Here is a 26256-nt window from a genome sequence, read left to right on the forward strand (position 1 = left end):
GCATTACTATCCCATATACCTCACACAACCCTCATTAGGTACAGCATTACTATCCCATATACCTCACACAACCCTCATTAGGTACAGCATTACTATCCCATATACCTCACACAACCCTCATTAGGTACAGCGTTACTATCCCATATACCTCACACAACCCTCATTAGGTACAGCGTTACTATCCCATATACCGAACACAACCCTCATTAGGTACAGCGTTACTATCCCATATACCTCACACAACCCTCATTAGGTACAGCGTTACTAATCCCATATACCTCACACAACCCTCATTAGGTACAGCGTTACTATCCCATATACCTCACACAACCCTCATTAGGTACAGCGTTACTATCCCATATACCTCACACAACCCTCATTAGGTACAGCGTTACTATCCCATATACCCCACACAACCCTCATTAGGTACCGCGTTACTATCCCATATACCCAGAGCTTTTTTTCTCAGAAAATAGGTGCAGGAACTCAACCGCGACCCCGTTCAGATTTCACAAACAGTAGAAGGGTCTTAAAGGGGCATTAAATACCAGGATTGCATTACATACAGAGTGCAGAGTTCAGGTGGTAACACACAGAGTGTAGAGCTGTTGCTTGTAAACACAGAAACCAGACTTCTGTGTTTACAAGTGATTGTGTTGAGCAGGCGCCAAAGGGTCTGAGCCAGAGGTGGTGGAACTGAGTTCCACCAAGTTCTCCCTGAAAAAAAGCCCTGCATATACCTCATAGGTACAATACTTTCCATATACCTCACACAACCCTCATTAGGTACAGAGTTACTATCCCATATACCTCACACATCTCTCAGAGGTACAGCGATACTATCCCATATACCTCACACAACCCTCATTAGGTACAGCGCTATATTCCCGTATACCTCACATAATCTTCATAACTATAGCACTTGCATCCCATATACTTTGTAAAACCCTCATAGTTAGAGTATTATTGTTCCGAAAGCCTCACACAACCCTCACAGCTCCAGCACCATTATGCTGTACACATCACACAACTCGTACTTCAGTTACTTTCAGTTTCCATTCTGCACACATCCTGTGTGGATATCAGCTGTACTTGGCACAGTATATAATATATAAATCTGTGCTCTGTGTTCCATTACCCCTCATGAAAACATGGGCCTATTTACAGTATTTCACTGTGATCATGTGCACAATACAGCAGTGCATGGTAATGCATGTCATATGTGTTGTTGTGCTTCATACACCACAGCGCACAGTATTTGCTCTCATTGGAAGCATTTTGTAATAGCTGTTCAACGAGAGCACAAAAATACCTGTTGGTCCTGCCAAAAATTCAGAGCCCTCCTGTGCATATCTACCTGAGGTAACCTAATTAGCCCTTGCTCTTATCTTAGAACAATTTTATGATGTGAAGAACAAACTATGGGTTTGAGTAGTTCAGCAAAAGATAGCTTGGCAGGGCCGACACTGGGCAGGCCTCAAAAATTCTGCGTGTTTTGAGATCACCACAGGACTGAGGAGGGGGGCATATTTCTGTCAGATCAACAAAGTATTCTTCTGTACCTGAGGGGTCTATAGAGGGATAAAATGCAGAAAATGTTCTGTACATCTCTGCAATGCATGCAAATGTCTCCATTCTGCCCTGATATACCACCACTGGACCATGAAATAACGGATGTATCAAGTGATTATTATACAGAGCGGATTATAACACACATTATAGTCGTCATCTGTATACGATAGACACATTAATAAGCCCTGTGATTATATCTGTGGAGATAAGACCCATTAAAGAAAAAACAAAATTGTACTGTAATTATCTTCATTATCTATCCCATACAGATACAAGACAGACAGTTGTAAGTGCTCTCCGTGTATATGTCCTAGTTACCTATAGACTATCAGACATCCCTTGGTGTACACAGTATATGTACAACCGATTGTAGATGAACAGAGAGATTACAAACAATTTATAACAGATTATAACATACCGCATCCTAGAGAGACATATATACTCATTACTGGCAACATCATGAGTATATATTATATAATGTATAATAGAGCTGTGAACAAGGCATGTGCCCAAATGTGTCTGCTTGTCCTTTTTATACTTGTCAGGATACAATAATGACCACATATGGTATAATCATAGTGCCGGCTATATCTATATATATATATATATATATCTATATATATATATATATATATATATATATATATATATATATATATATATATATATATATATATATATATATATATATACACACTGTGTGCCATACATATATAATAAATGTATTGTAAGTCATATGTACACACTATAGAGTAAACTGTATGTACTATAAAATGTGCTGTACATCATTGGTATACTGTATGTCAAGTGTGTGTGTGTGTATATACACACACACACACTATATAAAAGTATTGCGTGCCATTGCCATACATATATAATAAATGTAATGTACGTCATATGTATATCTACTGTAGAGTATACTGTATGTCATTTGTATGTACTATATAATGGGCTGTACATCATTCACACACACATACTATATAATATGTTGTACAACATATGTGTGTACTATATAGACATAACCTGTGACAGATATGTTATGAAGAGCATTATATATATATATATATATATATATATATATATATATATATATATATATATATATATATATATATACACACACACACAACTCATATAAACATCATCCCTAAATAATTTATTGTGATGAAGATGCGATAAATATTAAATGCAGACAAAACTATAGTTCTGCTTCTGAATAGTATACACCCTCCATGTATCCGTGATATATGTATATACACCCTCCATGTATCAGTGATCTGTAATATACACCCTCCATGTATCAGTGACCTGTAATATACACCCTCCATGTATCAGTGATCTATGTATATACACCCTCCATGTATCAGTGATCTGTATATATACACCCTCCATGTATCAGTGATCTGTATATATACACCCTCCATGTATCAGTGATCTGTATATATACACCCTCCATGTATCAGTGATCTGTATATATACACCCTCCATGTATCAGTGATCTGTATATATACACCCTCCATGTATCAGTGATCTGTATATATACACCCTCCATGCATCAGATATAGTGTACACCCTCCATGTATCAGTGATCTGTGTATATACACCCTCCATGTATCAGTGATCTGTGTATATACACCCTCCATGTATCAGTGATCTGTGTATATACACCCTCCATGTATCAGTGATCTGTGTATATACACCCTCCATGTATCAGTGATCTGTGTATATACACCCTCCATGTATCAGTGATCTGTGTATATACACCCTCCATGTATCAGTGATCTATGTATATACCCCCTCCATGTATCAGTGATCTATGTATATACACCCTCCATGTATCAGTGATCTGTGTATATACACCCTCCATGTATCAGTGATCTGTGTATATACACCCTCCATGTATCAGTGATCTATGTATATACACCCTCCATGTATCAGTGATCTGTAATATACACCCTGCATGTATCAGTGATCTGTAATATACACCCTCCATGTATCAGTGATCTATGTATATACATCCTCCATGTATCAGATATAGTATACACCCTCCATGTATCAATGATCTATGTATATACACCCTCCACGTATCAGTGATCTATGTATATACACCCTCCATGTATCAGTGATCTATGTATATACACCCTCCATGTATCAGTGATCTATGTATATATACACCCTCCATGTATCAGTGATCTATGTATATATACACCCTCCATGTATCAGATATATGTATATACACCCTCCATGTATCAGATATAGTGTACACCCTCCATGTATCAGTGATCTATGTATATATACACCCTCCATGTATCAGTGATCTATGTATATACACCCTCCATGTATCAGTGATCTATGTATATACACCCTCCATGTATCAGTGATCTGTATATATACACCCTCCATGTATGATGTACAGGACAGGGTACAGATGACACGCAGGGAGGGAGTACAGTACACACAGCACTCCATATACACACTCTATACACACATGTATCTATATACACACTCACAGTGTGGGACTGCAGGCTCTGGCTGGCCTCTATGACAGCGGTGAGCGGTGCGGTGTCATCCAGAGACAGTTTATTGGACGGCGGCTTCTCCATGAACGCCATCCCGGCAACTCCGAGACAACCTTACTGAGCGCAGGCCCGGCCACTCAGGGGGGCGTGCCCAGGGGCTGAGGGTGGGGCTACCGTGACATGATGGGCGTTCCACGAGACAGTGTCACGAGGAAGAGGGGTGTGACTTTGCTATTGGGGCGTGTACGGGAGGGAGGAGCTGACGCCGCCTCTGGGTCCTAGAGAGAGTGCTGCACTGCACAGAGCTGTCTATGGTCTGATTCATGTACAGTCCTCCCTATGTACAAGGCTCTGATGAAACTGATGCCTCCAGGCATACATAAAAGACACACACATTTACATCATTAACCACTTGTTGTCTGGTTTTGAATTTTTTTGTATCCTTGCAAAAATCTACTTTTTTTTGCTAGAAAGTTACTTAGAACCTCCAAACATTATGGGCTAGATTCAGGTAGAGGCGCACAATGTTACGGCGGCGTAGCGTATTGTATTTATGCTACGCCGCCGTAAGTTAGAGAGGCAAGTGCTGTATTCACAAAGCACTTGCCTTCTAAGTTACAGCGGCGTAGCGTAAATGGGGCCAGCGTAAGCGCGTAATTCAAATGTGGATGAGAGGGCGTGTTTTATGTTAATTCTTGGTGACCCAACGTGATTGACGTTTTTTACTAATGGCGCATGCGCCATCCGTGTACATATTCCAGTGTGCATTGCTCCAAAGTACACCGCAAGGACGTATTGATTTTGACGTGACCGTAAATTACGTCCAGCCCTATTCGCGAACGACTTACGCAAACGACGTAAAAAAATTCAAAATTCGACGCGGGAACGACGTCAATACTTAACATTGCGTACACCTCATAGAAGCAGGAGCAACGTTACGCCGGAAAAGCCTTACGCAAAGGACGTAAAAAAAATTCGTCGGGCGCACGTACGTTTGTGAATCGGCGTATCTAGGTAATTTGCATATTCTACGCTGAAATCTACGGAAGCGTCCCTAGCGGCCAGTGTAAAATTTCACACAATTATACGCCGGCGTATTCAACTTACGTCAGCGGAGGAAGCCTTTCTGCCTTTGAGAATCGGCGTAAAGATACGATGGCGCAGATTTGAAATTACAGGGCCGTATCTGGAGATACGCCGCCGTATGTTGTTGCTGAATCTAGCCCCTATATATTTTGTAAAAGCAGAGGCCTCGGAGAATAAAATGGTAGTTGATGCAAATTTTTATTGCATAATATTTGCACAACGGTTTATTAAAACGCTAATCTTTAGAAAAAAATACACAAAATTAATTTCAATAAAAATTTTGTAAAATATTAAAAATGAACTTGCGCCGAGTAAATAGATTTCCAAACATGATTTAAAATTGGGCACACCTGTGAAATGGCAACAAACTACAAAACCTAAAATTGTCTATTGGTGACACTTTACAAGACTTTACCCCTAGGTTCACATATAGTAAAACCTTGGATTGCAAGCATAATTCGCTCTGGAAGCATGCTTGTAATCCAAAGCGAATTTTCCCATAAGAAATAATGGAAATTTGAATGATTCGTTCCACAACCATTTATTCATAAATCCTTCAGTTTATAGTCCATATAAAAAGATTATAGCAATGTGATAAGTTGTGCAACCATAAAATGTCCATCCACAAATAGAAGCCTCCACAGGGGATTAGAAGCAAAATCCAGCAGGAGCTACAGAGTATAAAAGAGAAGAGAGGCGCGTCTAAGTGTAGCAATATGGTTACATTTAATGAATGTACAACATTTAACTACTTAACCCCCGGACCATATTGCTGGTCAAAGACCAGAGCACTTTTTGAGATTCGGCACTGCGTCGCTTTAACTGACAATTGCGCGGTCGTGCATCGTGGCTCCCAAACAAAATTGGCGTCCTTTTTTCCCCACAAATAGCGCTTTCTTTTGGTGGTATTTGATCACCTCTGCGGTTTTTAGTTTTTGTGCTATAAACAAAAATAGAGTGACAATTTTGAAAAAAATGAATATTTTTTACTTTTTGCTATAAAAAATATCCCCCAAATTTTTTTTCCTCAGTTTAGGCCGATACGTATTCGTCTACATATTTTTCGTAAAAAAAAAAATCGCAATAAGCGTTTATTGATTGGTTTGTGCAAAAGTTATAGCGTTTACAAAATAGAGGGTAGTTTTATGGCATTTTTATTAATATTTTTTTTTTACTAGTAATGGCGGCAATCAACGATTTTTTTTCGGTACTGCGACATTATGGCGGACACTTCGGACACTTTTGACACATTTTTGGGACCATTGGCATTTTATAGCGATCAGTCCTATAAAAATGCATTGGATTACTATAAAAATGCCAACTGTAGGGGGGGTGGCCTCACTAGGGGAAATGACTGATCGCTGTTCATACATTGTATGAACAGTTGGTCAGGAATTTCTCCCCTGACAGGACCGGGAGCTGTGTGTTTACACACACATCTCCCGATTCTCGCTCCGTAACGAGCGATCGCGGGTGCCCGGCCGCTTCAACTGCCGACGTAGAGCTACGGGCTCTCGCACAGGAGAGCCGGCCTGCCGTCGTAGAACTGCGGCGGCTGGTCGGCAACCAGTTAATAACTCACATGGTTGATGATTAAAAGAGGCACATCTAAGTATGCAGGGATCCGAGGTAAAGCGATCCACATAGACCATCCTCTTCACCGCCAGCTCTCACCGCTATCAGTCTGCAATCGTGATCGGAAAGACTACCCTGCAGTAGAGCGATCAGAAAATGAAGCTTGAACCGCTCGTGGAAGGGACAACATCATTGGCGGTGCGGAGAATGGTATGTGAACAGCTTTACCCTGGATGCCTGCATACTTAGATCTGCCTGTTTTAATCATGTGCGCTTCTAAATGTTGTACCTTCATTAAATGTAACCATATTGCTACACTTAGAGGCGCCTCTCTTCTCTTTCATACTCTGTTGCGATATGACGCTACTTTTATATCAAGACATCGCTTGTATATAAAATTTCAAATTTATTAAAAATGTTTGCTTGTCCTACAAAACACTCTCAAACCAAGGTTTAACTGTATGTGTTTTTGCCGGCCACGCTTGCATGGGCACGGCAGGCGGCAGCCCATTCATTTCAATAGCCTGCCGTGCCTGTGTTTCCCGCAGAAATTGAGGCATGCACCTTTTTCAAAATGCAGCATGCATGGAAGTTGCATGATCATTGTGACCATGCGATTTCTCTTTGTCTCCCGCACCTGCATTGCTTTTACATGCATGGTGGTGCCATTCAGAATGAATGGCAGCCCTGTGCGTTTTCACAGAGCAGCGTGTTTTTACTGCGGGTGAGGGAATCGCTGTGATTCCTGCACCCGCAGCCATGTGAAGAAGTGTGAACAAAGCCTTATGCCGCGTACACACGACCATTTTTAATGGTCTAGAAAAAAAAAACGTTTTTTTCAACCCGATTATTGTTAAGCCCGGCCTTGCCTACACACAATCGTGAAAAAAAAATGCTCTAGCAAAGTGCGGTGACGTACAACACGTACGACGGCACTATAAAGGGGAAGTTCCATTCGGATGGCGTCACCCTTGAGGCTGCTTTTGTGTTAGTAAAAGTTTGGCGAGAGATGATTCGCGCTTTTCAGTCTGTTACAGCGTGATGAATGTGCGATCTCCATTACAAATGCTAGTTTTACCAGAACGAGCGCTCCTGTCTCATAACTTGCTTCTGAGCATGCACGTTTTTTTCACGTTGTTAAAGCCCGCACACGACCATTTTTTACGATGTGAACATTTTGAGCATGTTCTAAATTTTTAATGCCCATTTTTTTTGTCGTGAAAAATGCTCTGGATACTACACACACGATCGTTTTTAATGACATTAAAAAAAAATGTCATTTTTTACATCCCGAAATTTAGAGTAAATGTGAGCTCTGGCATTACAGTTATTGCTCTCGCTCTGACGTTCACGGCGATACCTCACGTGTAGCGCGATCACTTTTTACATATACTTGCCAGACATAAATGTGAATTTGCATAAGAGCATGAGTGAGCACAGAGGCTCTAAAAGTGACCTGGGCAGCTGTAAAGCCGCTTAGATCACTTTTACAGGAAAGTTGATTGCTGGCACTAAAACAATACCAGGATGGTTGCTGCAGGTGCTGCCCTAACATTGGTATAACTGCTTCCTGTCCAGGACATTTACAGACATATGCTGAACAGGAAGTGGTTAAAGGAGTTCTCTGGCCACAGCACACACTTTGACTTTTTAAGATCAGCATTATAAAGACTGACGACACTTTGCTACGGCAATAGGTCCCTAAGAAAATCCTAATGCTTCTCTATGGGATCATAACAGGCACATTTTTTAAAAAGCAATTTGTCGTTCTAAAGTGAAAAATGGCCAAGAAATCATGAATTCTGCCAGGGTATGTAAACTTATGAGCACAACTGTATGTGGCACCAACATCCCTTAGGTATATAGTAGGAAAAGGAGAGAAGAGTTTTGGGACTTTATAGGTGCAATCTATACACATTTGTGAGACAACAACAGTTAAAAAGGAAAAAGTGGGCAAATATTGCAAAGTCTAGATGTAGACTTTGTAGATATGCGAGACATACTAAAGGCTGTAAATAGAGCAAAAATGGGTCCAACAAAATAATGACACATGGGGCTGATCAGGGGCGTCGGGAGGGAGTGGCTGAGTGCCATAGCCGCGGGATGTGTGATGTGACGTCCATCTTAGCCTGCAGGCTCCAGAAGGCGCTCAGGTGGGCGGCTCTCCTCTCCTCTCAGTTTCAGGATCTTGGCAATCTTCTTATAGACTAGGCCATCTTTATGTAGAACAGGGATATGCAATTAGCGGACCTCCAGCTGTTGCAGAACTACAAGTGCCATGAGGCATAGCAAGACTGACAGCCACAAGCATGACACCCAGAGGCAGAGGCATGATGGGACTTGTAGTTTTGCAACAGCTGGAGGTCCGCTAATTGCATATCCCTGATGTAGAGCAACAATTTTTTTTTCAGATCCTCAGAGCTTTTTGCCATGAGGTGCCATGTTGAACTTTCAATGACCAGTAAGAGTGATAACACCAAATGTAACTCACCTGCTCCCAATTCACACCTGAGACCTTGAAAAACATTAACGAGTCACATGACACCAGGGAAGGAAAATGGCTAATTTGGCCCAATTTGAACATTTTCACTTAGGGGTGTACTCACTTTTGTTGCCAGTGGTTTAGACATTAATGGCTGTGTGTTTAGTTATTTTGAAGGGACAGTAAATTTACACTGTTATACAAGCTGCACACTCACTACCTTACATTGTAGCAAAGTGTCTTTTCTTCAGTGTTATCACATGAAAAGATATAATAAAATATTTACAAAAAAAGTGAGGGGTGTACTCACTTGTGTGAGATACTGTATGTTCTACTTTACACTTATAGTTGGAGGCATCCTTATTTTGGACAAATCAACAACCTCCCCTCTCTGAAATGATGATTAAGATGCTCACTCATTTTACTGAACGACTATAGGGAAAAAAAATCTCTGCTGAAATTCTTCCTTACTCGCATCTCCTTCCCCAGTCCAGTCTGAGATCGGACATTAACGTGTTACTAAACCCACAACAGTAAAATCGGTCTTCTCTGATCCTCCCCTTCTCCCACTGTCCCTAATCCATCTCCTAAGAGTACAGAGCCCTAGGAGGCACTCTGCACATGCTCAGTTTGGTGTGTATTGCTCGAGAGGTTTTTTTTTGGGGGGGGGGAATGCATGTGATCAGCGCAAGTCCAACCAGAGAGGGTAAGGGGTCCTACAGGCTCACAGGACAGTCCGAGAAGAATGAAAACTCCTCCTACAAGCTTTAACCAGACACTGATAGAAGTCATGATACTACTATGTACTGCTGATGAGAAAAGGTATTTAGCAGTTTATATTTACTAAAATAATTGGACCACTGGACCAGCTGTGTAAGATCTGATAGCTCAGCATCCTTGGAGCCAAGTACTGCGTGGACGGGAGGGGGATGGGGGTGTCCATTGCATGTTTTTTTGTAAAGGAGAACACTTTAAAGCGGAGTTCCGGCCACAATTTCACTTTTTAAATATAAATACCCCTGTAATACACAAGCTTAATGTATTCTAGTAAAGTTGGCCTGTAAACTAAGGTCTGTTTTGTTAGGTTGTTACAGCATTTAGACACTTTATAAAATAGAAATTGACTGGGGCCATCTTAAGTGTGGGCATCATGAAGCCAGACTGTATGACTTCCTGGATTTCAGCCTTGCAGACCTCGCACATGCTCAGTGCTGCACAAGCAGTGTCAGATCAGGTTTCAGCACCTGTGCTGTCCAAGTCACATGATTCTTTGAGACTGGGGAATGCACAGACTCCTGGAAAGTTACACCCACTACATTCCCAGGAGTCTGTGCGGTGTAGGTTAGGAAGCATTAAGCACCTAGGTGCAGGAAGTGGGAAGATTAACTATTCTGCCTAGCAACAACACTTTGAAGGCATCTAAAAAAAAAAATACATTTCGTAAAGGACTAATGAATTTTTTTTAAAACTACTGATGTAATGTTATATTTATGGGTGGAACTCCACTTTAAGGTATTTACTTTAATCAATACAAACTTTCTAAATGGAGACACATGTGATGACAACTGTGCAAGATTTGTAACATTTGGAAAATCGCCCCAATGAGGTGCTAACATGGGTTTTAACACTTCCCTACACTACCTAAAAAATAAAAAGTATCGTCTATACATACACTTATACTGTCCACATGCTGTATATTTCAAGGAATTTCAGCCTTTAACTTTATACAGGGCCATAGTGATCAATGCAGCCCGCCGCCAACAGTTTCTATTGATTCCAGGTCAGGATCTTGGTAGTGCCGGTAGTAGGTTGCCCAGAATTATTTGGTTGCTTCGACATTCAAAAGCCGATTAAAAGTGTTTGGAATTGCATACAAATTGTCACATGCAGCCAGCATTAGAAATATATTGACCCAAATAAAAAGAGTTTAAATTAAACTGTAATGCAATTCTTTATTATATGTATATAAAATAATGATAATTGTGCACAAAGGCAAATAAACAATCGCAAAAAGAATTACATGTTTTTATCTCAGATACACACAATTTACAGAATTGGCCATCTGTCTGCAGTTCTCATTACCAATAAAAGATTCTGAACATAAGCCATTATACAGCATGGATTTCCAAACAAAACTCAGACTGTGCTAACTGACCGCCATATGAAAAAACCCGAAGGTGGCACCACTTCTACACGATCATTGTGCCATTCCTGATTACAAGGTATGGAGGACTGCCAGCCCATGTACACAGATGCCCGTAATGCACCTTTAGGCTCCATGCACACTGAAGCTGATAAAAGCTATAAAAAAAAAAAAAACGCCAGTAGCTTTGCAGGGAGCCTTTCAACGTTTTTTTAGCGTTTTTGCAATCGCTTTAATCAGCATTTTTCAGTGTAGCTTTTCTTTTTTTTATGGATAAAAAACGCTGGCGCCGGCGTTTTAGAGTGTTTTTCCTGCCAAAAAACTGCACTTTGAACGCAAATTTCGGGTGTTCTGAAAAAAAAAAAAAACAATAAACTCCAAAGCTCATTAGCACTAAAAAAATGCCCAGGTGTGCATGGGCACATAGGCTAACAGAGTTCAGTTCATGGGCTTTAAAAAAAAAAAAAAAAAGCCAAAACGCCAATAAACTGCAGTTTATCAGCTTCAGTGTGCATGGAGCCTTATATGGTCAGGCAGTCCTCCATGCCCGGCAAACAGATGCTTAACATGCACATGTTGGCAAAGAGCATTCCTGTGCATTGTGGTGCAATGCATTGGTGTTGCCCACTACTGTAACAGTGTGCGCCCTATGTGCCAATGCATGGTAAAAGAATAGCATCAAGGCGGCACCATGGTTTCTTCACCACCCCGCATTATGTTTTACCGTGTATTACCGTAACACTCAGGGAAGTTTAACCAAGACCCCTTTCACACTGGGTCACTTTGCAGGCGCTACAAAACTAAAAATAGCGTCTGCAAAGCGACCTGAAACAGCCGCTGCTGTCTCTCTAGTGTGAAAGCCCTGAGGGCTTTCACACTGGAGGGGTGCGCTAGCAGGACGGTAAAAAAAGTCCTGCTAGCCACATCTTTGGAGCGATGTGTATACCGCTCCTCCACATTGAGGCACATTGAGGCACCGCGGCTATACCTCCGGCAAAACGCCTCTGCAGAGGCACTTTGAGGTGGTTTTAACCCTTTCTTGGCCGCTAGCGCGGGGGGGGGGGGGTAAAAACGCCCCACTAGTGCTGCAAAATTGATGGTAAAGCACTGCTAAAAAATAGCGTAAAAGGCGCCTAAAACTGGAGCACACAGAATCTGGTGGAGCTGTGCATAGTAACTAGATTTTAACTTCAGCTTGTTCAAGCAAGCTTTGACAAAGGCTGGGTTCACACCAATACTACACGACAGTCATCCTGCTTTGCCCTGCGACATCAGTCCTACATCCATCCAACTTGAATGAACAGGATACTACTTTGATCCAAATTTGTGCTAGTACGACTTGTCCTTTGACCAATCAAATCAATCCCAGTGCGACATAAATTCCTTTTACTGCTGCTGTAATCGCCATGTGAGATGTCACAAGTCGGATGGTAAGGACAAGGATCCTACTTTGACCCGACTTCAATGATATTCAATGGGCTGAAGTAGGACCAAAGTCAGGTCAAAGTAGTACAGGGAGCATTTTCAAAGTCGCACCGACTTGTATCGGACCAGTTAAGACGGCTCCCATAGGGAACCATTGATTTTCAAACATCATGCGACATGAGCTTCCAATTTCGGAACGTTTGTCGTACCAGTGTGAACCCAGCCTTGGGGTACGTTCACACAGAATTTGGGTTTGAAATCGTGCGAGTCCAGATGAACTCGCGCAATTTCAAACCACCATTTCAGTGCGAGTTCGGGGGCGATTTGAAGGACAACTGTTCGTGTAAATGCACAGAAGTCCATTGAAATTGTCCCCGAAGTCAGCAAAAGTAGTGCAGGAACTACTTTTGGAAATCAGTGTGGGGCCGCAAAGTTGGCGTGGCACCAATTGGGACAGTGCCGTTGCCGGCAATAGGCTGTGATTTGACATGTGAACAGGGGCTAAAACCTGGAAGCCGATTGGTTACCATGCACAACTGCACCAGATTTTTTTTACACCAGGCCTCAAAGTATATATAAATCCTAAATGAATTAGATTTCCTTCTTAAAGCGGTCCTCCACCCTAAAGTGGAGTCCCGCTGATCGGAACCCTCCCCCCCTCCGGTGTCACATTTGACACCTTTCAGGGGGGAGGGGGGTGCAGACACCTGTCTAAAGACAGGTATTTGCACCCACTTCCGGCCACACGCTACGGGCGAAAGACGGGCATTCCGTCACATCCCGTCTGTCGCCCGTTGTGTGCTGGGAACACTCGGCTCCCAGCACACAGCGTGTGAGCCAATCGGCGGGCCCAGCGCGACTCGCGCATGCGCCGTAGGGAACCGGGCAGTGAAGCCGCAGCGCTTCACTTCCTGGTTCCCTCAGCGTGGATGGCGGGGGGAGCAGCAGAGTGACGAGCGATCGCTCGTGCTCTGCTGCGATCGGCGCTGGACTCCAGGACAGGTAAGTGTCCTAATATTAAAAGTCAGCAGCTGCAGTATTTGTAGCTGCTGGCTTTTAATATTTTGTTCCCATGGCACATCCGCTTTAAAAGGACTGTGTATGACAAGCCACTGCTCTTCAAAAAAATAACAACAAAAAATTAATTTTCAATCTTTGTTTCATCTCAGTGTTGTTCATCTCCTGGAATAACTTTCTATCTACATATACTACAGCCTTGACCGCATGTCATTTCTCAGGTCAGGTTTCCGGACTGTGGCAACAATGGGACAAGTCTGCATAATGGGTGATAAAATGGCCACTTGGAATCTCCATTGGAAACAAGTGCACAACTGTAAGACAAGGACAGAGCGTGGTCACCATATAATAGGAAATTCCTGCAAAGGTCTTTTTATGGCAGAATCATTATTTCAATGAATATTAGTCTACTATCACAACTCTCATGTTTAGAAGACAGGCAAGATGTTGCTTTGACTAGAAGCGATGGACACATTTTAGCTTTGTCCTTGTTTTGCTGTTGAACTACAGAACAGCCTCAAAATCAATCTCCAGGAACAAGAATTTTTACTGTCCCCTCCATTACAGTCCGTCCGCTTTCCACTGCAACACAAGATACACTAATGAAAGCCAAGGCTTTCTTTAAAGATGTAACCTGGGCTCTCGCTACAACCTCCTCCCCAGCATGTAATGGAGCTGGAAAGCGAATGTTCTGGGAGAGAAGCACACAGCCTTCCCCGGGTAGTTTAGTGCCCAGGACTGCAGACACTAGGCCATTGAGGAGAACACCATGAACAACCGGTTTCTCAAATCTTGTGTTCTTAGCAAACTCCTCATCCAGATGCAGTGGGTTTGTATCGCCAGTAAGTTCAGAGAACAGGGTGACATCCTTCTGAGTGAAGGTCCTGAAGAGCTCAGCGCTATCCCCAACCTGCAGGTGCAATGGCTGCCACAACACCAAGTTGTTGTACCACTTGGATGATAATGGACTGCTGGAAATACCAAGTATTGTTCCTCTGGTGACCAAGCTACGGAACATTTTTCAGAATAGCTAGTCAAGAACCAGTTCTCTGCTGTTGCCAGCCAGTGCCAACAAGAAGGGAGAGACCTATGTAAAAAGAAAAATAATAATAATTTTACTTGATCAGCATGAATCAATATGTTTGTATATTTTATGAATACTGTAGTTGTATATGTAACTGTATATGCTTTGAGTCCTGGCATGCCAGGATGCAACATGCAGGGGAGGAAAAATGTATACGAATTCCAGTCTGTCTTACCCAGGAGCCAGATCAGGGCTCAAGTCCTGCAGGAACGCGTGGGAACGGAGTTCCTGCACTTTTGTCACAGCAGGAACTCAGTTCCCTTTGCAGCCGAGCCGCCCCGAGCCAATCCTTCACTAAGCGGCAATTCCCAGCTCGAGTCACTGTCAGGGGCAGGCAAACCTTAGTAATCCTTAATGTTACTGGCCGCTTTCTGTATATGGATTCATCAGGTAGTGTGCGGGTATTCCGTCACTTCCTCGATGCCGCAATGTCTCCTGGGAGCTTTTGTCATTGTTCCCAGGAGACATTGCAGAGGTCTGCCGCAAGTTATCGCGGGAAGTAGAAAGAACTTGCTTCTTTCTACTTCCCGCGATAACTTGCGGCAGACCTCTGCAATGTCTCCTGGGAACAATGACAAAAGCTCCCAGGAGACATTGCGGCATCGAGGAAGTGACGGAATACCCACACACTACCTGATGAATCCATATACAGGAAGTGGCCAGTAAAAAAAGGATTAAAGTACAGTGGATCGAAAAAAAAAAAAACATGCGGTTTAGTAATTATGCATAGGAGCGTATAATTTTTTTTATTTACAAAAAGGTGAACTTCTCATTTAAATACCCACGTGCAGTTTTATATCTGCAAATACCAGATACTCTTTACCTGCTTTCTTGCAAACATGAACTTGAGCTGTAACAATACAGTAAACTGTGGCGTGTTTTAAATGTTTTTTGTTTCCATTCCAGAAGGAATGGAAGGTTCACAGAACAGGTCTGTCCGGTCTTTACAGTTAGAAAGTTCATTGGCAGGAGCTCCGAATCTCAGACATGAATGAAAGCCCAGTGTTATTGTTCCATGCAGTGACAGCTAGAAATATAGATTTACCTGTAAAACACGGATAGAGCACTCCTGGTTCTGATAATGTCCCAGAAGAGTCAGAGAAGTCCACAGTTTCACAAATCCACTGCGAGAAAAGAAGAATATCAACCTAATTAGACATGCAAGCAACCATAGACGATGCATATTATAGGGGTTCTGTGTGTGCTGCTAGCAAGTATAAAACTTCAAACAAATCACACCTTAAATCAGATCTCATGCTTAGTGTAGCATGTAAGGACTTATTTTCAATGAAAGATGAGACCCCCTTGGATTATGTGATTTAATGTTGGGAAAATGCTTTAATTCAAAGAGGTAGGATTAGAATCAGATTCTTATCTTACTCATCTGCAATTGGAGGTTGTGTTTAGTTTCACAAAAGAAAGAGCATAAGACCTTTTTAATAAAGATAATACAAACATATGAACCCGTGTCATTGCTTTTAAAAAAAAAAAAGATCATTCAATTTTTTATTTTACAGTTAAATCCCCTACAAAAAAAAAAAAAAAACACACATCTCTCCATGCCCAAAACAGTATATATATATATATATATATATATATATATATATATATATAAAGTTTATACTCACTGGGGTGTCACTGTGGGGGGGGGGGAGGGGGGGCAAGTTAATTCTGCATCAGACCTGGCAGCCCTGTAGGGGATGACTTCTCTAGAGGAAGTAGGAGTCTCTCCAGAAAACTGGGAGCTTTGCAGGGGCACTGTGGGAGACTGGAGGGCACTGCGGGACACTGTTGGGAGCATTATGGGTAGCCCAAGGGTACTGTGAGGGGTTGAGAGGCATTTCCAGCAATTATGGAAGGTTGGGGGCACTATGGAAGCTATGAGGCACTGTGGAAGGGTAGGAGATCTGCAGATGGTTGAAGACTTGGGAGGAGGGAGACCATGGCCCAGCACCAGGCTATGGACCAGTGGTTGGAAACTACTGCCGTATTGGACAAAGTAGGTTTCTAAGTGCTTTCTAAAACCAATTATGAGCACTGACCTGCGCCCCACCCCTCGTCTCCTGCCGATCCAACAACAGCTTTGAAGGAGACAGCAGTTTTTTAGCTGTAGCTTGTCTTGGCTGTCATCACTTTCCCAAGACAATTAATGGCAAGAGGAAAGCAGAGGGAGGGGGGCGTGTCAGGCTCTGCATTCATCTTTCCATTTGCATGTCTATAGAAAGTGTTCACAGCTGAGACCTAATCCTAAGGCTGCAGCTATAAATCTCCTTCATAGCTGTTGTTGGATCGTGTGCGAAGGGGTAGGATGGACCTCATAACTAATGTTAGAAAGCACCTAAAACAAAGTACTTTGAACCAAGGGCAGTGGTTCCCAACCACTGGGCCATGGCCTCCCTCTTTTCAGATCTGCAACCAACTGCAGACTTCCACAATATCAATTAAAATGCCTCTTGCACATAAATGTGGTAGCCTGGTGCAAGTATTAGAGATGAATTCACATCATAGGGACACACTACAAGCTGTGCTGCCCTCTAAGATTGGGGGTGTCCTGAAGTCAGTACAAGAAACAAACACAGAAGGGTGCACCAGCCTAGTGCATTATCCCACAAAATCTATTTATTAAGAAATTGTTGTAAAATTAACACACAAAAGAGTGAGTAAAGAATGTTCATCAGAGTTCAGGGGGGAACCTAAAGGGGTCTAAACTGGCTGACGTGTTTTCAAAAGGTAGAAGACAAAAGATTTTTTACCTTAAAAAATCCTTCAACCCAATAAAACCCTCTTGCGTTCGCAAAGCCACCTGGTCCCTGATCCCAAAACAAGCAGCACCAGGTTCTCTGCGTGGAAAGTAACCGATTCATGTGAGACAACTGATTATGTCTCCGTTTTACATACTGTTTATGTATGTATACATACCCTGTACATAGTTCTTTACATCTACTTCACATACCTGCTGTTGATTCTCAATATCGCAGACAAAGTCTTATCATCATATTTTAACAAGTCCAAAGGACAAGAGGCTCCCACCTACAAACCAAACACAAAGAAAAGGATAACTCAGTGGACTGAATAGCAGAAGGTCTATACAGAAATAAAAAAATCTGATGAAATTGTCATAAAATAAAGTGTATATAAACGACAATTTTTTCGTTTAACAAGTGTAGAGTAGAGTATAGTCCATTAGTCACTGAGAAAGAAAATAAGGAGGAAATAAATTATTGTAAGGCCTCGTACACACGTTAGGTTAACCAGAGGACAACGGTCCGAAGAACCATTTTCATCGGTCAAAACCGATCGTGTGTGGGCCCCATAGGTTATTTTAACCATAGGTTAAAAAAAAGCCAACTTGCTTTAAAATGTACCTATGGATTGGTAACCGATAGGTCAAAACCGATCGTTAGTAGGCACGACCATCGGTTAAAAACCCACGTATGCTCAGAAGCAAGTCGACGCATGCTTGGAAGCATTGAACTACGTTTTTTTCAGCACGTCATTGTGTTTTACGTCACCACGTTCTGACATGATCGTTTTTTTTAACCGATGGTGTGTAGGCGTGACGGACCATCAGTCAGCTTCATCGGTTAACCCATGACAACGGTCCTTCAGACCGTTGTCCTCTGGTTAACCCATCGTGTGTACGAGGCTTAAGAGTTGTCTCCAGAGAAAAAAAGGGTAAGGGAAAGTCCTCCAATAGGGACACCTGTTCCTGTAATAACATTCTAGAATAGCAATTCTGTTCAATGGGAGAGAGATTTTCTCTTACTTCCTGTTGCTTCGCAAAAACAGGATGTGATGGGAAATCCCCTCATTAAGACAAATGCAGCAAAGAGAAACAAAAATAAACAAACAAAAAAACCTGGATAGGGGTCTTAGTTTTCCTATTCTTACCAATATATAAAAAAAAATTTGGGCTTTACATACACCATTACATTATGGCCAGAGCTGCATGTTTTAATCGTTAGTGTCTCTTCATTAGTTGCTCCTTACAACATTTACGGTAATAATTGAACAAGCAATAAAAAGGAATTGTCAAAAAAGAAGATAAAATCACAGGTAACAGTGGGGGGTATTCTGGATGTCACAACCAATTTGAAAGGAAACTAGAATGTGCCCTCAGCCAGTTCCGTTTCAGTTATTAATCCAAGGTCCACATTTTTGCGATTTCGGGCCGCGATTGACATCTGTGCAGAAACCTGCACAGATGTCTCTTAAATCGCGGCCGAAATCAGGACTGCCAGCGGGAGTGAAATCGTGCAAGTTCAGCTGAATTCGCACGGCTTCACTCCCGCAGCCCAGTGTGAACCAGGGCTTAAGGACAATTAGCCGCAAATAAGTTCCATTTCTGTGACTCAATATGAAATATGATAGTCTTAGGCCCCTTTCACATTGAGGCGTTTTTCATGCGGTACAGCGCTGCTATACCGCATGAAAAAACCTGCCCTGTAGTGTTCAATGTGAAAGCTCGAAGGCTTTCACATTGAAGCGGTGCGCTAGCAGGAGCGCTCCAAAAGTCCTGCTAGCCGCATCTTTACCGCGGTATAGGAGCGGTGTGTTCACCGCTCCTATACCGCGCCTTCCCATTGAAATCAAGGGAAAGCGCGGTAATACTGCGCGCAAAGCGGGCGGTATTAACCCTTTTTCGGACGCTAGCAGGGGGTTAAAACCTCACCGCTAGCGCCCGAATATCGCGGTAAATACGACGGTATAGCCTCGCTACAAATAGCGCGGCTATACCGTCACCGCGGCTCCACGCCTCAATGTGAAAGAGGTCTTACACAGAGTGGAACAGCAAGGCTAGGTTCACATTTGTGCGATAAAGGAATGCACACAAAATCGCACGTGTTCCCACAAGGTACAAAAACGCACACAGCAGTGCCATTAATTAATGGCACCCCAACACACTAAGATGTGTTCACATTTGCGCACCAAAACACATACGTTAAGTACCATGCATTTTGTGTGGTGCGATTTAAAAAAAAAATGGTGCTTGCATTTCTTGTGTGATGTCAAGTGTTGAATTGAACGGGCTGCCCTAAGGCTGGATTCACACCCATGCATTTTTTGTGCTTTTTGCATACTTGCACTACAGAACGTGTTCCATAGGAAACCGTGTTAAATGGACTGTAGAGCAAATCTGCAAAAAGCACAAAAAAAATATGCATAGGGGTGAATCCAGCCTAAACGTGATGCTCCAAAACACAAGCACACCGTCACACCTGCATAGGTGTGAACAGAACCTTACGCACAGTCACAGTTTTGAGACCAACGTTTTTAGAAGGAGCTGGACAAGAAACAAAAAATACCCAATTGCTATGAATTGACATATTCTCTACTACTGTATATTCCAGGAGTCTGCAGACTTCCTAAACAAAAGGGTCAGTTTATTGTCCTTCATACTATGGCCATTGGGAGGGGAAATATTCCTGGTACCCGTGGGAGTAAACATCGCCACATTTGGTATTAGGGGAGGAGCAGTGGCCCATCATTGGGAGGAAGAATGCTTCATTATTGGGGTCAGTGGGAGATATTGTGCTTTATTATTGGTGTCTGTTGGCAGAATAGTGTCTCGTATCAGTGGGAGGAGTAGAGTCCCAAGGGCCGGATAAAGGCAGGCAAAGGGCCGCAGTTTGGAGACCGCTGGTCTATTCACTCATATCCATGGAAATGTGGCTGTTACATTGTATTTTTTTTTTTTTTAACCACTTCAATACAAGGCACTTACACCTCGTTCCTGCCCAGGCCGATTTTCAGCTTTCAGTGCTGTCACTTTTTAAATGACAATTGCACAGCCATGCTATACTGTACCCAAACAGAATTTTTATAATTTTGTTCTCACAAATAGAGCTTTCTTTTGGTGGCATTTGATCACCTCTGTGGTTTTAATTTTTTGCTAAACAAATACAAAAAAAAAAAATACCAAAAAGGTTTTTCTTTGTTTCTGTTATAAAATGTTGTAAATAAGTAAGTTTCCTCCTTCACTGATGCGCACTGATAAGCTGCACCGACGATGGGCACTGATAGGTGACACAGATAATGGGCACTGATGGGCTCTCATAAGGGCACTTATGGGTGGCACTGATAGACTGCACCGATCGGCATCACTGTTGGCACTGGCAGACATTTTTTATTTGCCACTGATTGGCAGCTGCCTGGTGGTCCAGTGTGGTGGCCTTCCCTGGTGGTCCACTGCGGCATCCTGGTGGTCTTGGGCGGGGGGGCTGCGCTGATAAACAATCAGCACAGACCCCCCCTTGTCAGGAGAGCAGCCGATTAACGTCTGTCAGACGCGATTGAGGAAAAGTCGATCAACGGCTCTTCCTGTTTACATTGTGATCAGCCGTGACTGGACACAGCTGATGACGTGGTAAAGAGCCTCCGTCAGAGGCTCTTTACTGAGATAGGTGTAACGGTGTGTCAAACTGACACCACCGATCAACGCAATGCGCCCCCCACGGGCGTGTGGTGGCTGTTATCCTGCTGGACATCATATGACGCCCAGTCCTGATAACTGAACCCCCGCCCGGTCATCATTCTGCTATAGGCCAGCCGGGAAGTGATTAAAGGATAAGTTCACCTTTGGGAATATGCTACATGTTCCACCCATTTTTAGGTTCTGTGTGTTAATGAACTACGAGCCCCAACGTCCTTTGCGCCTGTCGGCTTGAAATTCTCAATGTAGTTCATCGATTCTTCTTCAGATTATATCTGCTTGCCCATACGGGATGTACTGGCACACATATTTTAACAGATCTGGAAGAGACCTGAATGGTACCAGCGATCCGCTGATAGCTGGTGCAAAGCTTTACAGGCTCCAAATAAATAAAAAAAAAATGCAAATTTGTACCTGCAAAAAAAATGTGTATTTTTTAATAAAAGTGAACTTATCCTTTAAAAAAATTGAATCCAAAAAAACAAAAATCATTACAATTATAAGCTCATGCACATAGCAGATTAGGGCCGTACACCACCCAGACCAGCATATATCTGAAGGGATAAAACATGTGTTCCAATCAGTAGTGGAAGGATAGGAAGCCTGTATAAATCAATACCAAGGATGAGCTCAGGCGTGTTCGCAAGTCAATGTGCCCGTGCCCACGTGGAAGCCGACACTCCGTAGCGCTAATCACAGGCAGTGAGACATTTTCCGATCTGTGCACCCGCACATGGGGAATTGTGTCTCTGCCTGTGATTAACGATGCAGATTGTCAGCAAGTGGATTTGCAAACACGCCTGAGCTCATCAATAACAGGCAGACATTGTCCACTGCTGTCTGCAGCCACATGGATTGCTTACCTGCTGTACGCACATTCATCCCAAAAGCTGGATTCACACCTATGCAGTTTTAGTGCTTTTTGCAATTTCCAGATTTGCACTACAGAACGTGTTCCATAGGAAACCATGGTAAATGGACTGTAGTGCAAATCTGCAAAATGCAAAAAGCACTAAAACTGCATAGGTGTGAATCCAGCCTTTGGGATGAATGTGCATCCAGGAGTGTATATCCATCCTTGTAGGTATGTAACCACTCTATATATGATTACATTACATCCTAAATAGCATAAGCCTAGTCAGTTGTGTGCTTTTTTCACAGGATATTCTGGTGATGGGGATGTAACAATTTTACCAGGGAAGTATTCTGTATTGGAAGCCATAAAAGTGGACAGTCCATGAATATCAGACACCAGAAGTACTTACCTCTCCATGCAATTCCTTTACAGCAGACACGATCAGCGATTTGTACTGAGCCGCAGTCAACTTGACACCTTCACGCTGAAATACTCTGCAGACCAAACACAAGTATATCAGTAAGTACACAGAGATCTTATAATTAGGGATGAGTGGCGTGTTTTGGATCCTCAGTTGAGCGAGCCCCCCCCAGGAAGCTGTCACCTATACTGGGCCAATCTTCTGTGGCCATGGCATTTCCTGCCCCACACGCCCCTTGTATATGAGCAACTGCCTCAGCCCAGTACAAGTGACAGATTCCTGGCAGGCTCACTTACCTGGGTCCGGACTAGGATCTGAAAATTTCCGGACTCATCCCGACTTATAAATAGTGTAGATCAGGGGTAGGCAACCTCGGCACTCCAGCTGTGGTGAAACTGCAAATCCCATCATGCCTCTGCCTCTAGGGGTCATGTCTGGGATTGTCAGGGTCTTGCAATGTCTCATGGGACTTGTAGTTTCACCACAGCTTGAGGGACGAGGATTCCTACCCCTGGTGTAGAGGAACTCACAGCTGAACCTTCAAGTATTGATGCTCGGAGGGGTTCTTCAGCACAGTCCTTTCATAAGAAGTTGGTTCCGATGAAACGGGTCGCCCTTTCATGTTTCCACAATCCTCTTACTTCAAGGAAAATATAAGGCTTCTTATCCAGATGCATAGGCTCGCTAATAAAAACAAACAGAAGTTAGAACAGTTCTGAAAGCGAAACATGTTTTTTTTTTTTTTACTTTAAAAAGTGATAGTAAACTCATATTTAAAAAAATAAAATAACAAACATGTTACACTTACCTGCTCTGTGCAAAGGCTTTGCACAAAGCAGACCAGATTCTCCCCTTCTAGGGTTCCCCACCACCCCCATGTACCCCACTGTAGCTAGCCACTTGCTATGGGGCACTAGTGCACACAAAGCATGGCTCAGCCTTGTCCCTGCTCCCGCCTCACTCTAAGTTATTAACAGCAGTGGGAGCCAATGACTCCTTCTGCTGTATCTGAGCCTATGAGAAGGGAGAGAACCAAGAGAGCCGCTGTTCCAGATGGCGATCTGCTCAGATAAGTATAAGGAGGGCTGGGGGAGGGGTATCTAACACAGAAGATTTTTAACATTAATGCAGAAAGCATTAAAGTGGAGTTCTGCCGAAAAATTAAAAGTCCTCAACAACAAATACTGCAGCTGCTGACTTTTAAAATATGGGCACTTACCTGTCCAGGGCGCCCGCGATGTCCTCACCCGAAGCCAATCCATCCCTCTGCTCCGGGTGGAGGCGCCGCCATCTTCAGTAAGGGAATCAGGAAGTGAAGCCTTGTGGCTTCATAGCCTGGTTCCCTACTGTGCAATGCAAGTCCTTACTGGTCCCTACGGTCTTCTGGGATCTGTTTGTCTCCCAGAAGATAGCAGGGGACGCACACACAGGTCTCCCCTGTATGTCATACACCCCTCTCACCACCATAACCCTCTGTACCCTGCATGTCCTACACTCCTCTCACCACCATAACCCTCTGTACCCTGCATGTCCTACACTCCTCTCACCACCATAACCCTCTGTACCTTGTATGTCCTACACCCCTCTCACCACCATAACCCTCTGTACCCTGCATGTCCTACACCCCTCTCACCCCCATAACCCTCTGTACCCTGCATGTCCTACACTCCTCTCACCACCATAACCCTCTGTACCTTGTATGTCCTACACCCCTCTCACCACCATAACCCTCTGTACCCTGCATGTCCTACACCCCTCTCACCCCCATAACCCTCTGTACCTTGTATGTCCTACACCCCTCTCACCACCATAACCCTCTGTACCCTGCATGTCCTACACCCCTCTCACCACCATAACCCTCTGTACCCTGCATGTCCTACACCCCTCTCACCGCCATAACCCTCTGTACCCTGCATGTCCTACACCCCTCTCACCGCCATAACCCTCTGTACCCTGTATGTCCTACACCCCTCTCACCGCCATAACCCTCTGTACCCTGCAAATCCTACACCCCTCTCACCGCCATAACCCTCTGTACCCTGTATGTCCTACACCCCTCTCACCACCATAACCCTCTGTACCCTGCAAGTCCTACACCCCTCTCACCACCATAACCCTCTGTACCCTGTATGTCCTACACCCCTCTCACCACCATAACCCTCTGTACCCTGCATGTCCTACACCCCTCTCACCACCATAACCCTCTGTACCCTGTATGTCCTACACCCCTCTCACCACCATAACCCTCTGTACCTTGTATGTCCTACACCCCTCTCACCACCATAACCCTCTGTACCCTGTATGTCCTACACCCCTCTCACCACCATAACCCTCTGTACCCTGCATGTCCTACACCCCTCTCACCACCATAACCCTCTGTACCCTGCATGTCCTACACCCCTCTCACCACCATAACCCTCTGTACCTTGTATGTCCTACACCCCTCTCACCACCATAACCCTCTGTACCTTGTATGTCCTACACCCCTCTCACCACCATAACCCTCTGTACCCTGCATGTCCTACACCCCTCTCACCACCATAACCCTCTGTACCCTGTATGTCCTACACCCCTCTCACCACCATAACCCTCTGTACCCTGCATGTCCTACACCCCTCTCACCACCATAACCCTCTGTACCTTGTATGTCCTACACCCCTCTCACCACCATAACCCTCTGTACCTTGTATGTCCTACACCCCTCTCACCACCATGACACTCACCATCCCTCCACTTGGACTCTACAAGAAAGACAAATCTTCGCATGTCTGCACTACCGGTACAGATGGTCCTCCAGGATCTAAGGCGACCGCCATGTTTAAGGAGATCAAAGAAGCTCTCACATTGGCTGCGATATCCACCGCAAAATGGCTCCACAATGGGGACAAAATTAAACGACACGCGACCTCTATGGACTACATCTGCAGGCGCAACACTGTAAACCACCCCCTGGAAACTTAACTGTATCAGCCTAGTTCCTAGAGCGAAAATATAGTCGATGCAGTTCAATAATTGGTGTATTACTACCATCTAGTGGAGAAATAAAAATTTGCACCAATGACATAATACATACAATTGGTTCAATAATGGTTTACTACTGCCACCTGGTGGAGAAATAGGATTTGACATTACGGTTATAATATATAAATTTGTTCAATATTGGTGTGCTAGTGCCACCCGGTGGAGAAAAAGGAATTTACACCAAGGACATAATACATAAACTGGTTCTATAGTGGTGTGCTGCTGCTATTTAGTGGAAAAATAGGAATTTATATTAAGGTTATAACATATAGTGTACATTGGTTCAATTACCGATGTGTTACTGTCACCTAGTGGAGAAATAGGAATTTACACAAAGGACATAATATATAAATGTGTTCAATATTGGTGTGATACTGCCACCTAGTGCAGAAATAGGAATTGACAAAATTGGTTCAATGACCGATGTGTTACTGCCACCTGGAAAAATAAGAATTTACACTAAGGTTACAATACATCACAATCACATACTGTATATTTCACTCCTTACATTTAAATCAGGGGTACCCAAACTTTCTAAACAAAGGGTCAGTTTACTGTTTTTCAGACTGGGGTTGGATGTGCCAGTCAATGAGTGCTGGTATAAAATAGTGTCAATGGGGGG

General features: G+C 43.3%; 2 protein-coding genes across 4 annotated transcripts in view; both read right to left on the reverse strand.

Annotated features, from left to right (window-relative positions):
- Window positions 1–4244, reverse strand: part of PXK (PX domain containing serine/threonine kinase like) — a 109024-nt gene extending 104780 nt beyond the window's left edge. For both annotated transcript variants that reach the window (XM_040359209.1, XM_040359210.1), the window contains exon 1: window positions 4083–4244. In XM_040359209.1, the coding sequence (XP_040215143.1) occupies window positions 4083–4184 (102 nt within the window). In that variant the 5' untranslated portion in view covers window positions 4185–4244. The remainder of the gene's footprint in view (window positions 1–4082) is intronic.
- Window positions 4245–13894: 9650 nt separating this feature from the next.
- On the reverse strand, window positions 13895–25497 carry LOC120945221 (ribonuclease P protein subunit p14-like). 2 transcript variants are annotated; one of them, XM_040359212.1, is made up of 6 exons: window positions 25337–25497; window positions 23144–23297; window positions 22602–22686; window positions 17857–17933; window positions 15949–16027; window positions 14843–14906 (listed from the first exon to the last, which is right to left on the reverse strand). In XM_040359212.1, exons 2-6 carry the CDS (start codon window positions 23233–23235, stop codon window positions 14850–14852), a joined length of 390 nt encoding a protein of 129 aa, XP_040215146.1. In that variant the 5' UTR covers window positions 23236–23297; window positions 25337–25497; the 3' UTR covers window positions 14843–14849. The 2 variants fall into 2 exon arrangements, with proteins under 2 accessions (XP_040215145.1, XP_040215146.1); XM_040359211.1 differs by lacking the exons at window positions 17857–17933; window positions 22602–22686; window positions 23144–23297; window positions 25337–25497 and having other exon boundaries at window positions 13895–14906.
- Between the last annotated feature and the right edge of the window lie 759 nt (window positions 25498–26256).

The sequence above is a fragment of the Rana temporaria genome, chromosome 7, assembly GCF_905171775.1.
Source record: "Rana temporaria chromosome 7, aRanTem1.1, whole genome shotgun sequence".
Taxonomy (NCBI): domain Eukaryota; kingdom Metazoa; phylum Chordata; class Amphibia; order Anura; family Ranidae; genus Rana; species Rana temporaria.

What these genes read in the sequence shown, in the direction of transcription:
- LOC120945221 (XM_040359211.1), bottom strand. Translation starts at nt 14,837, where the DNA reads ATGTTCCGTAGCTTGGTCACCAGAGGAACAATACTTGGTATTTCCAGC.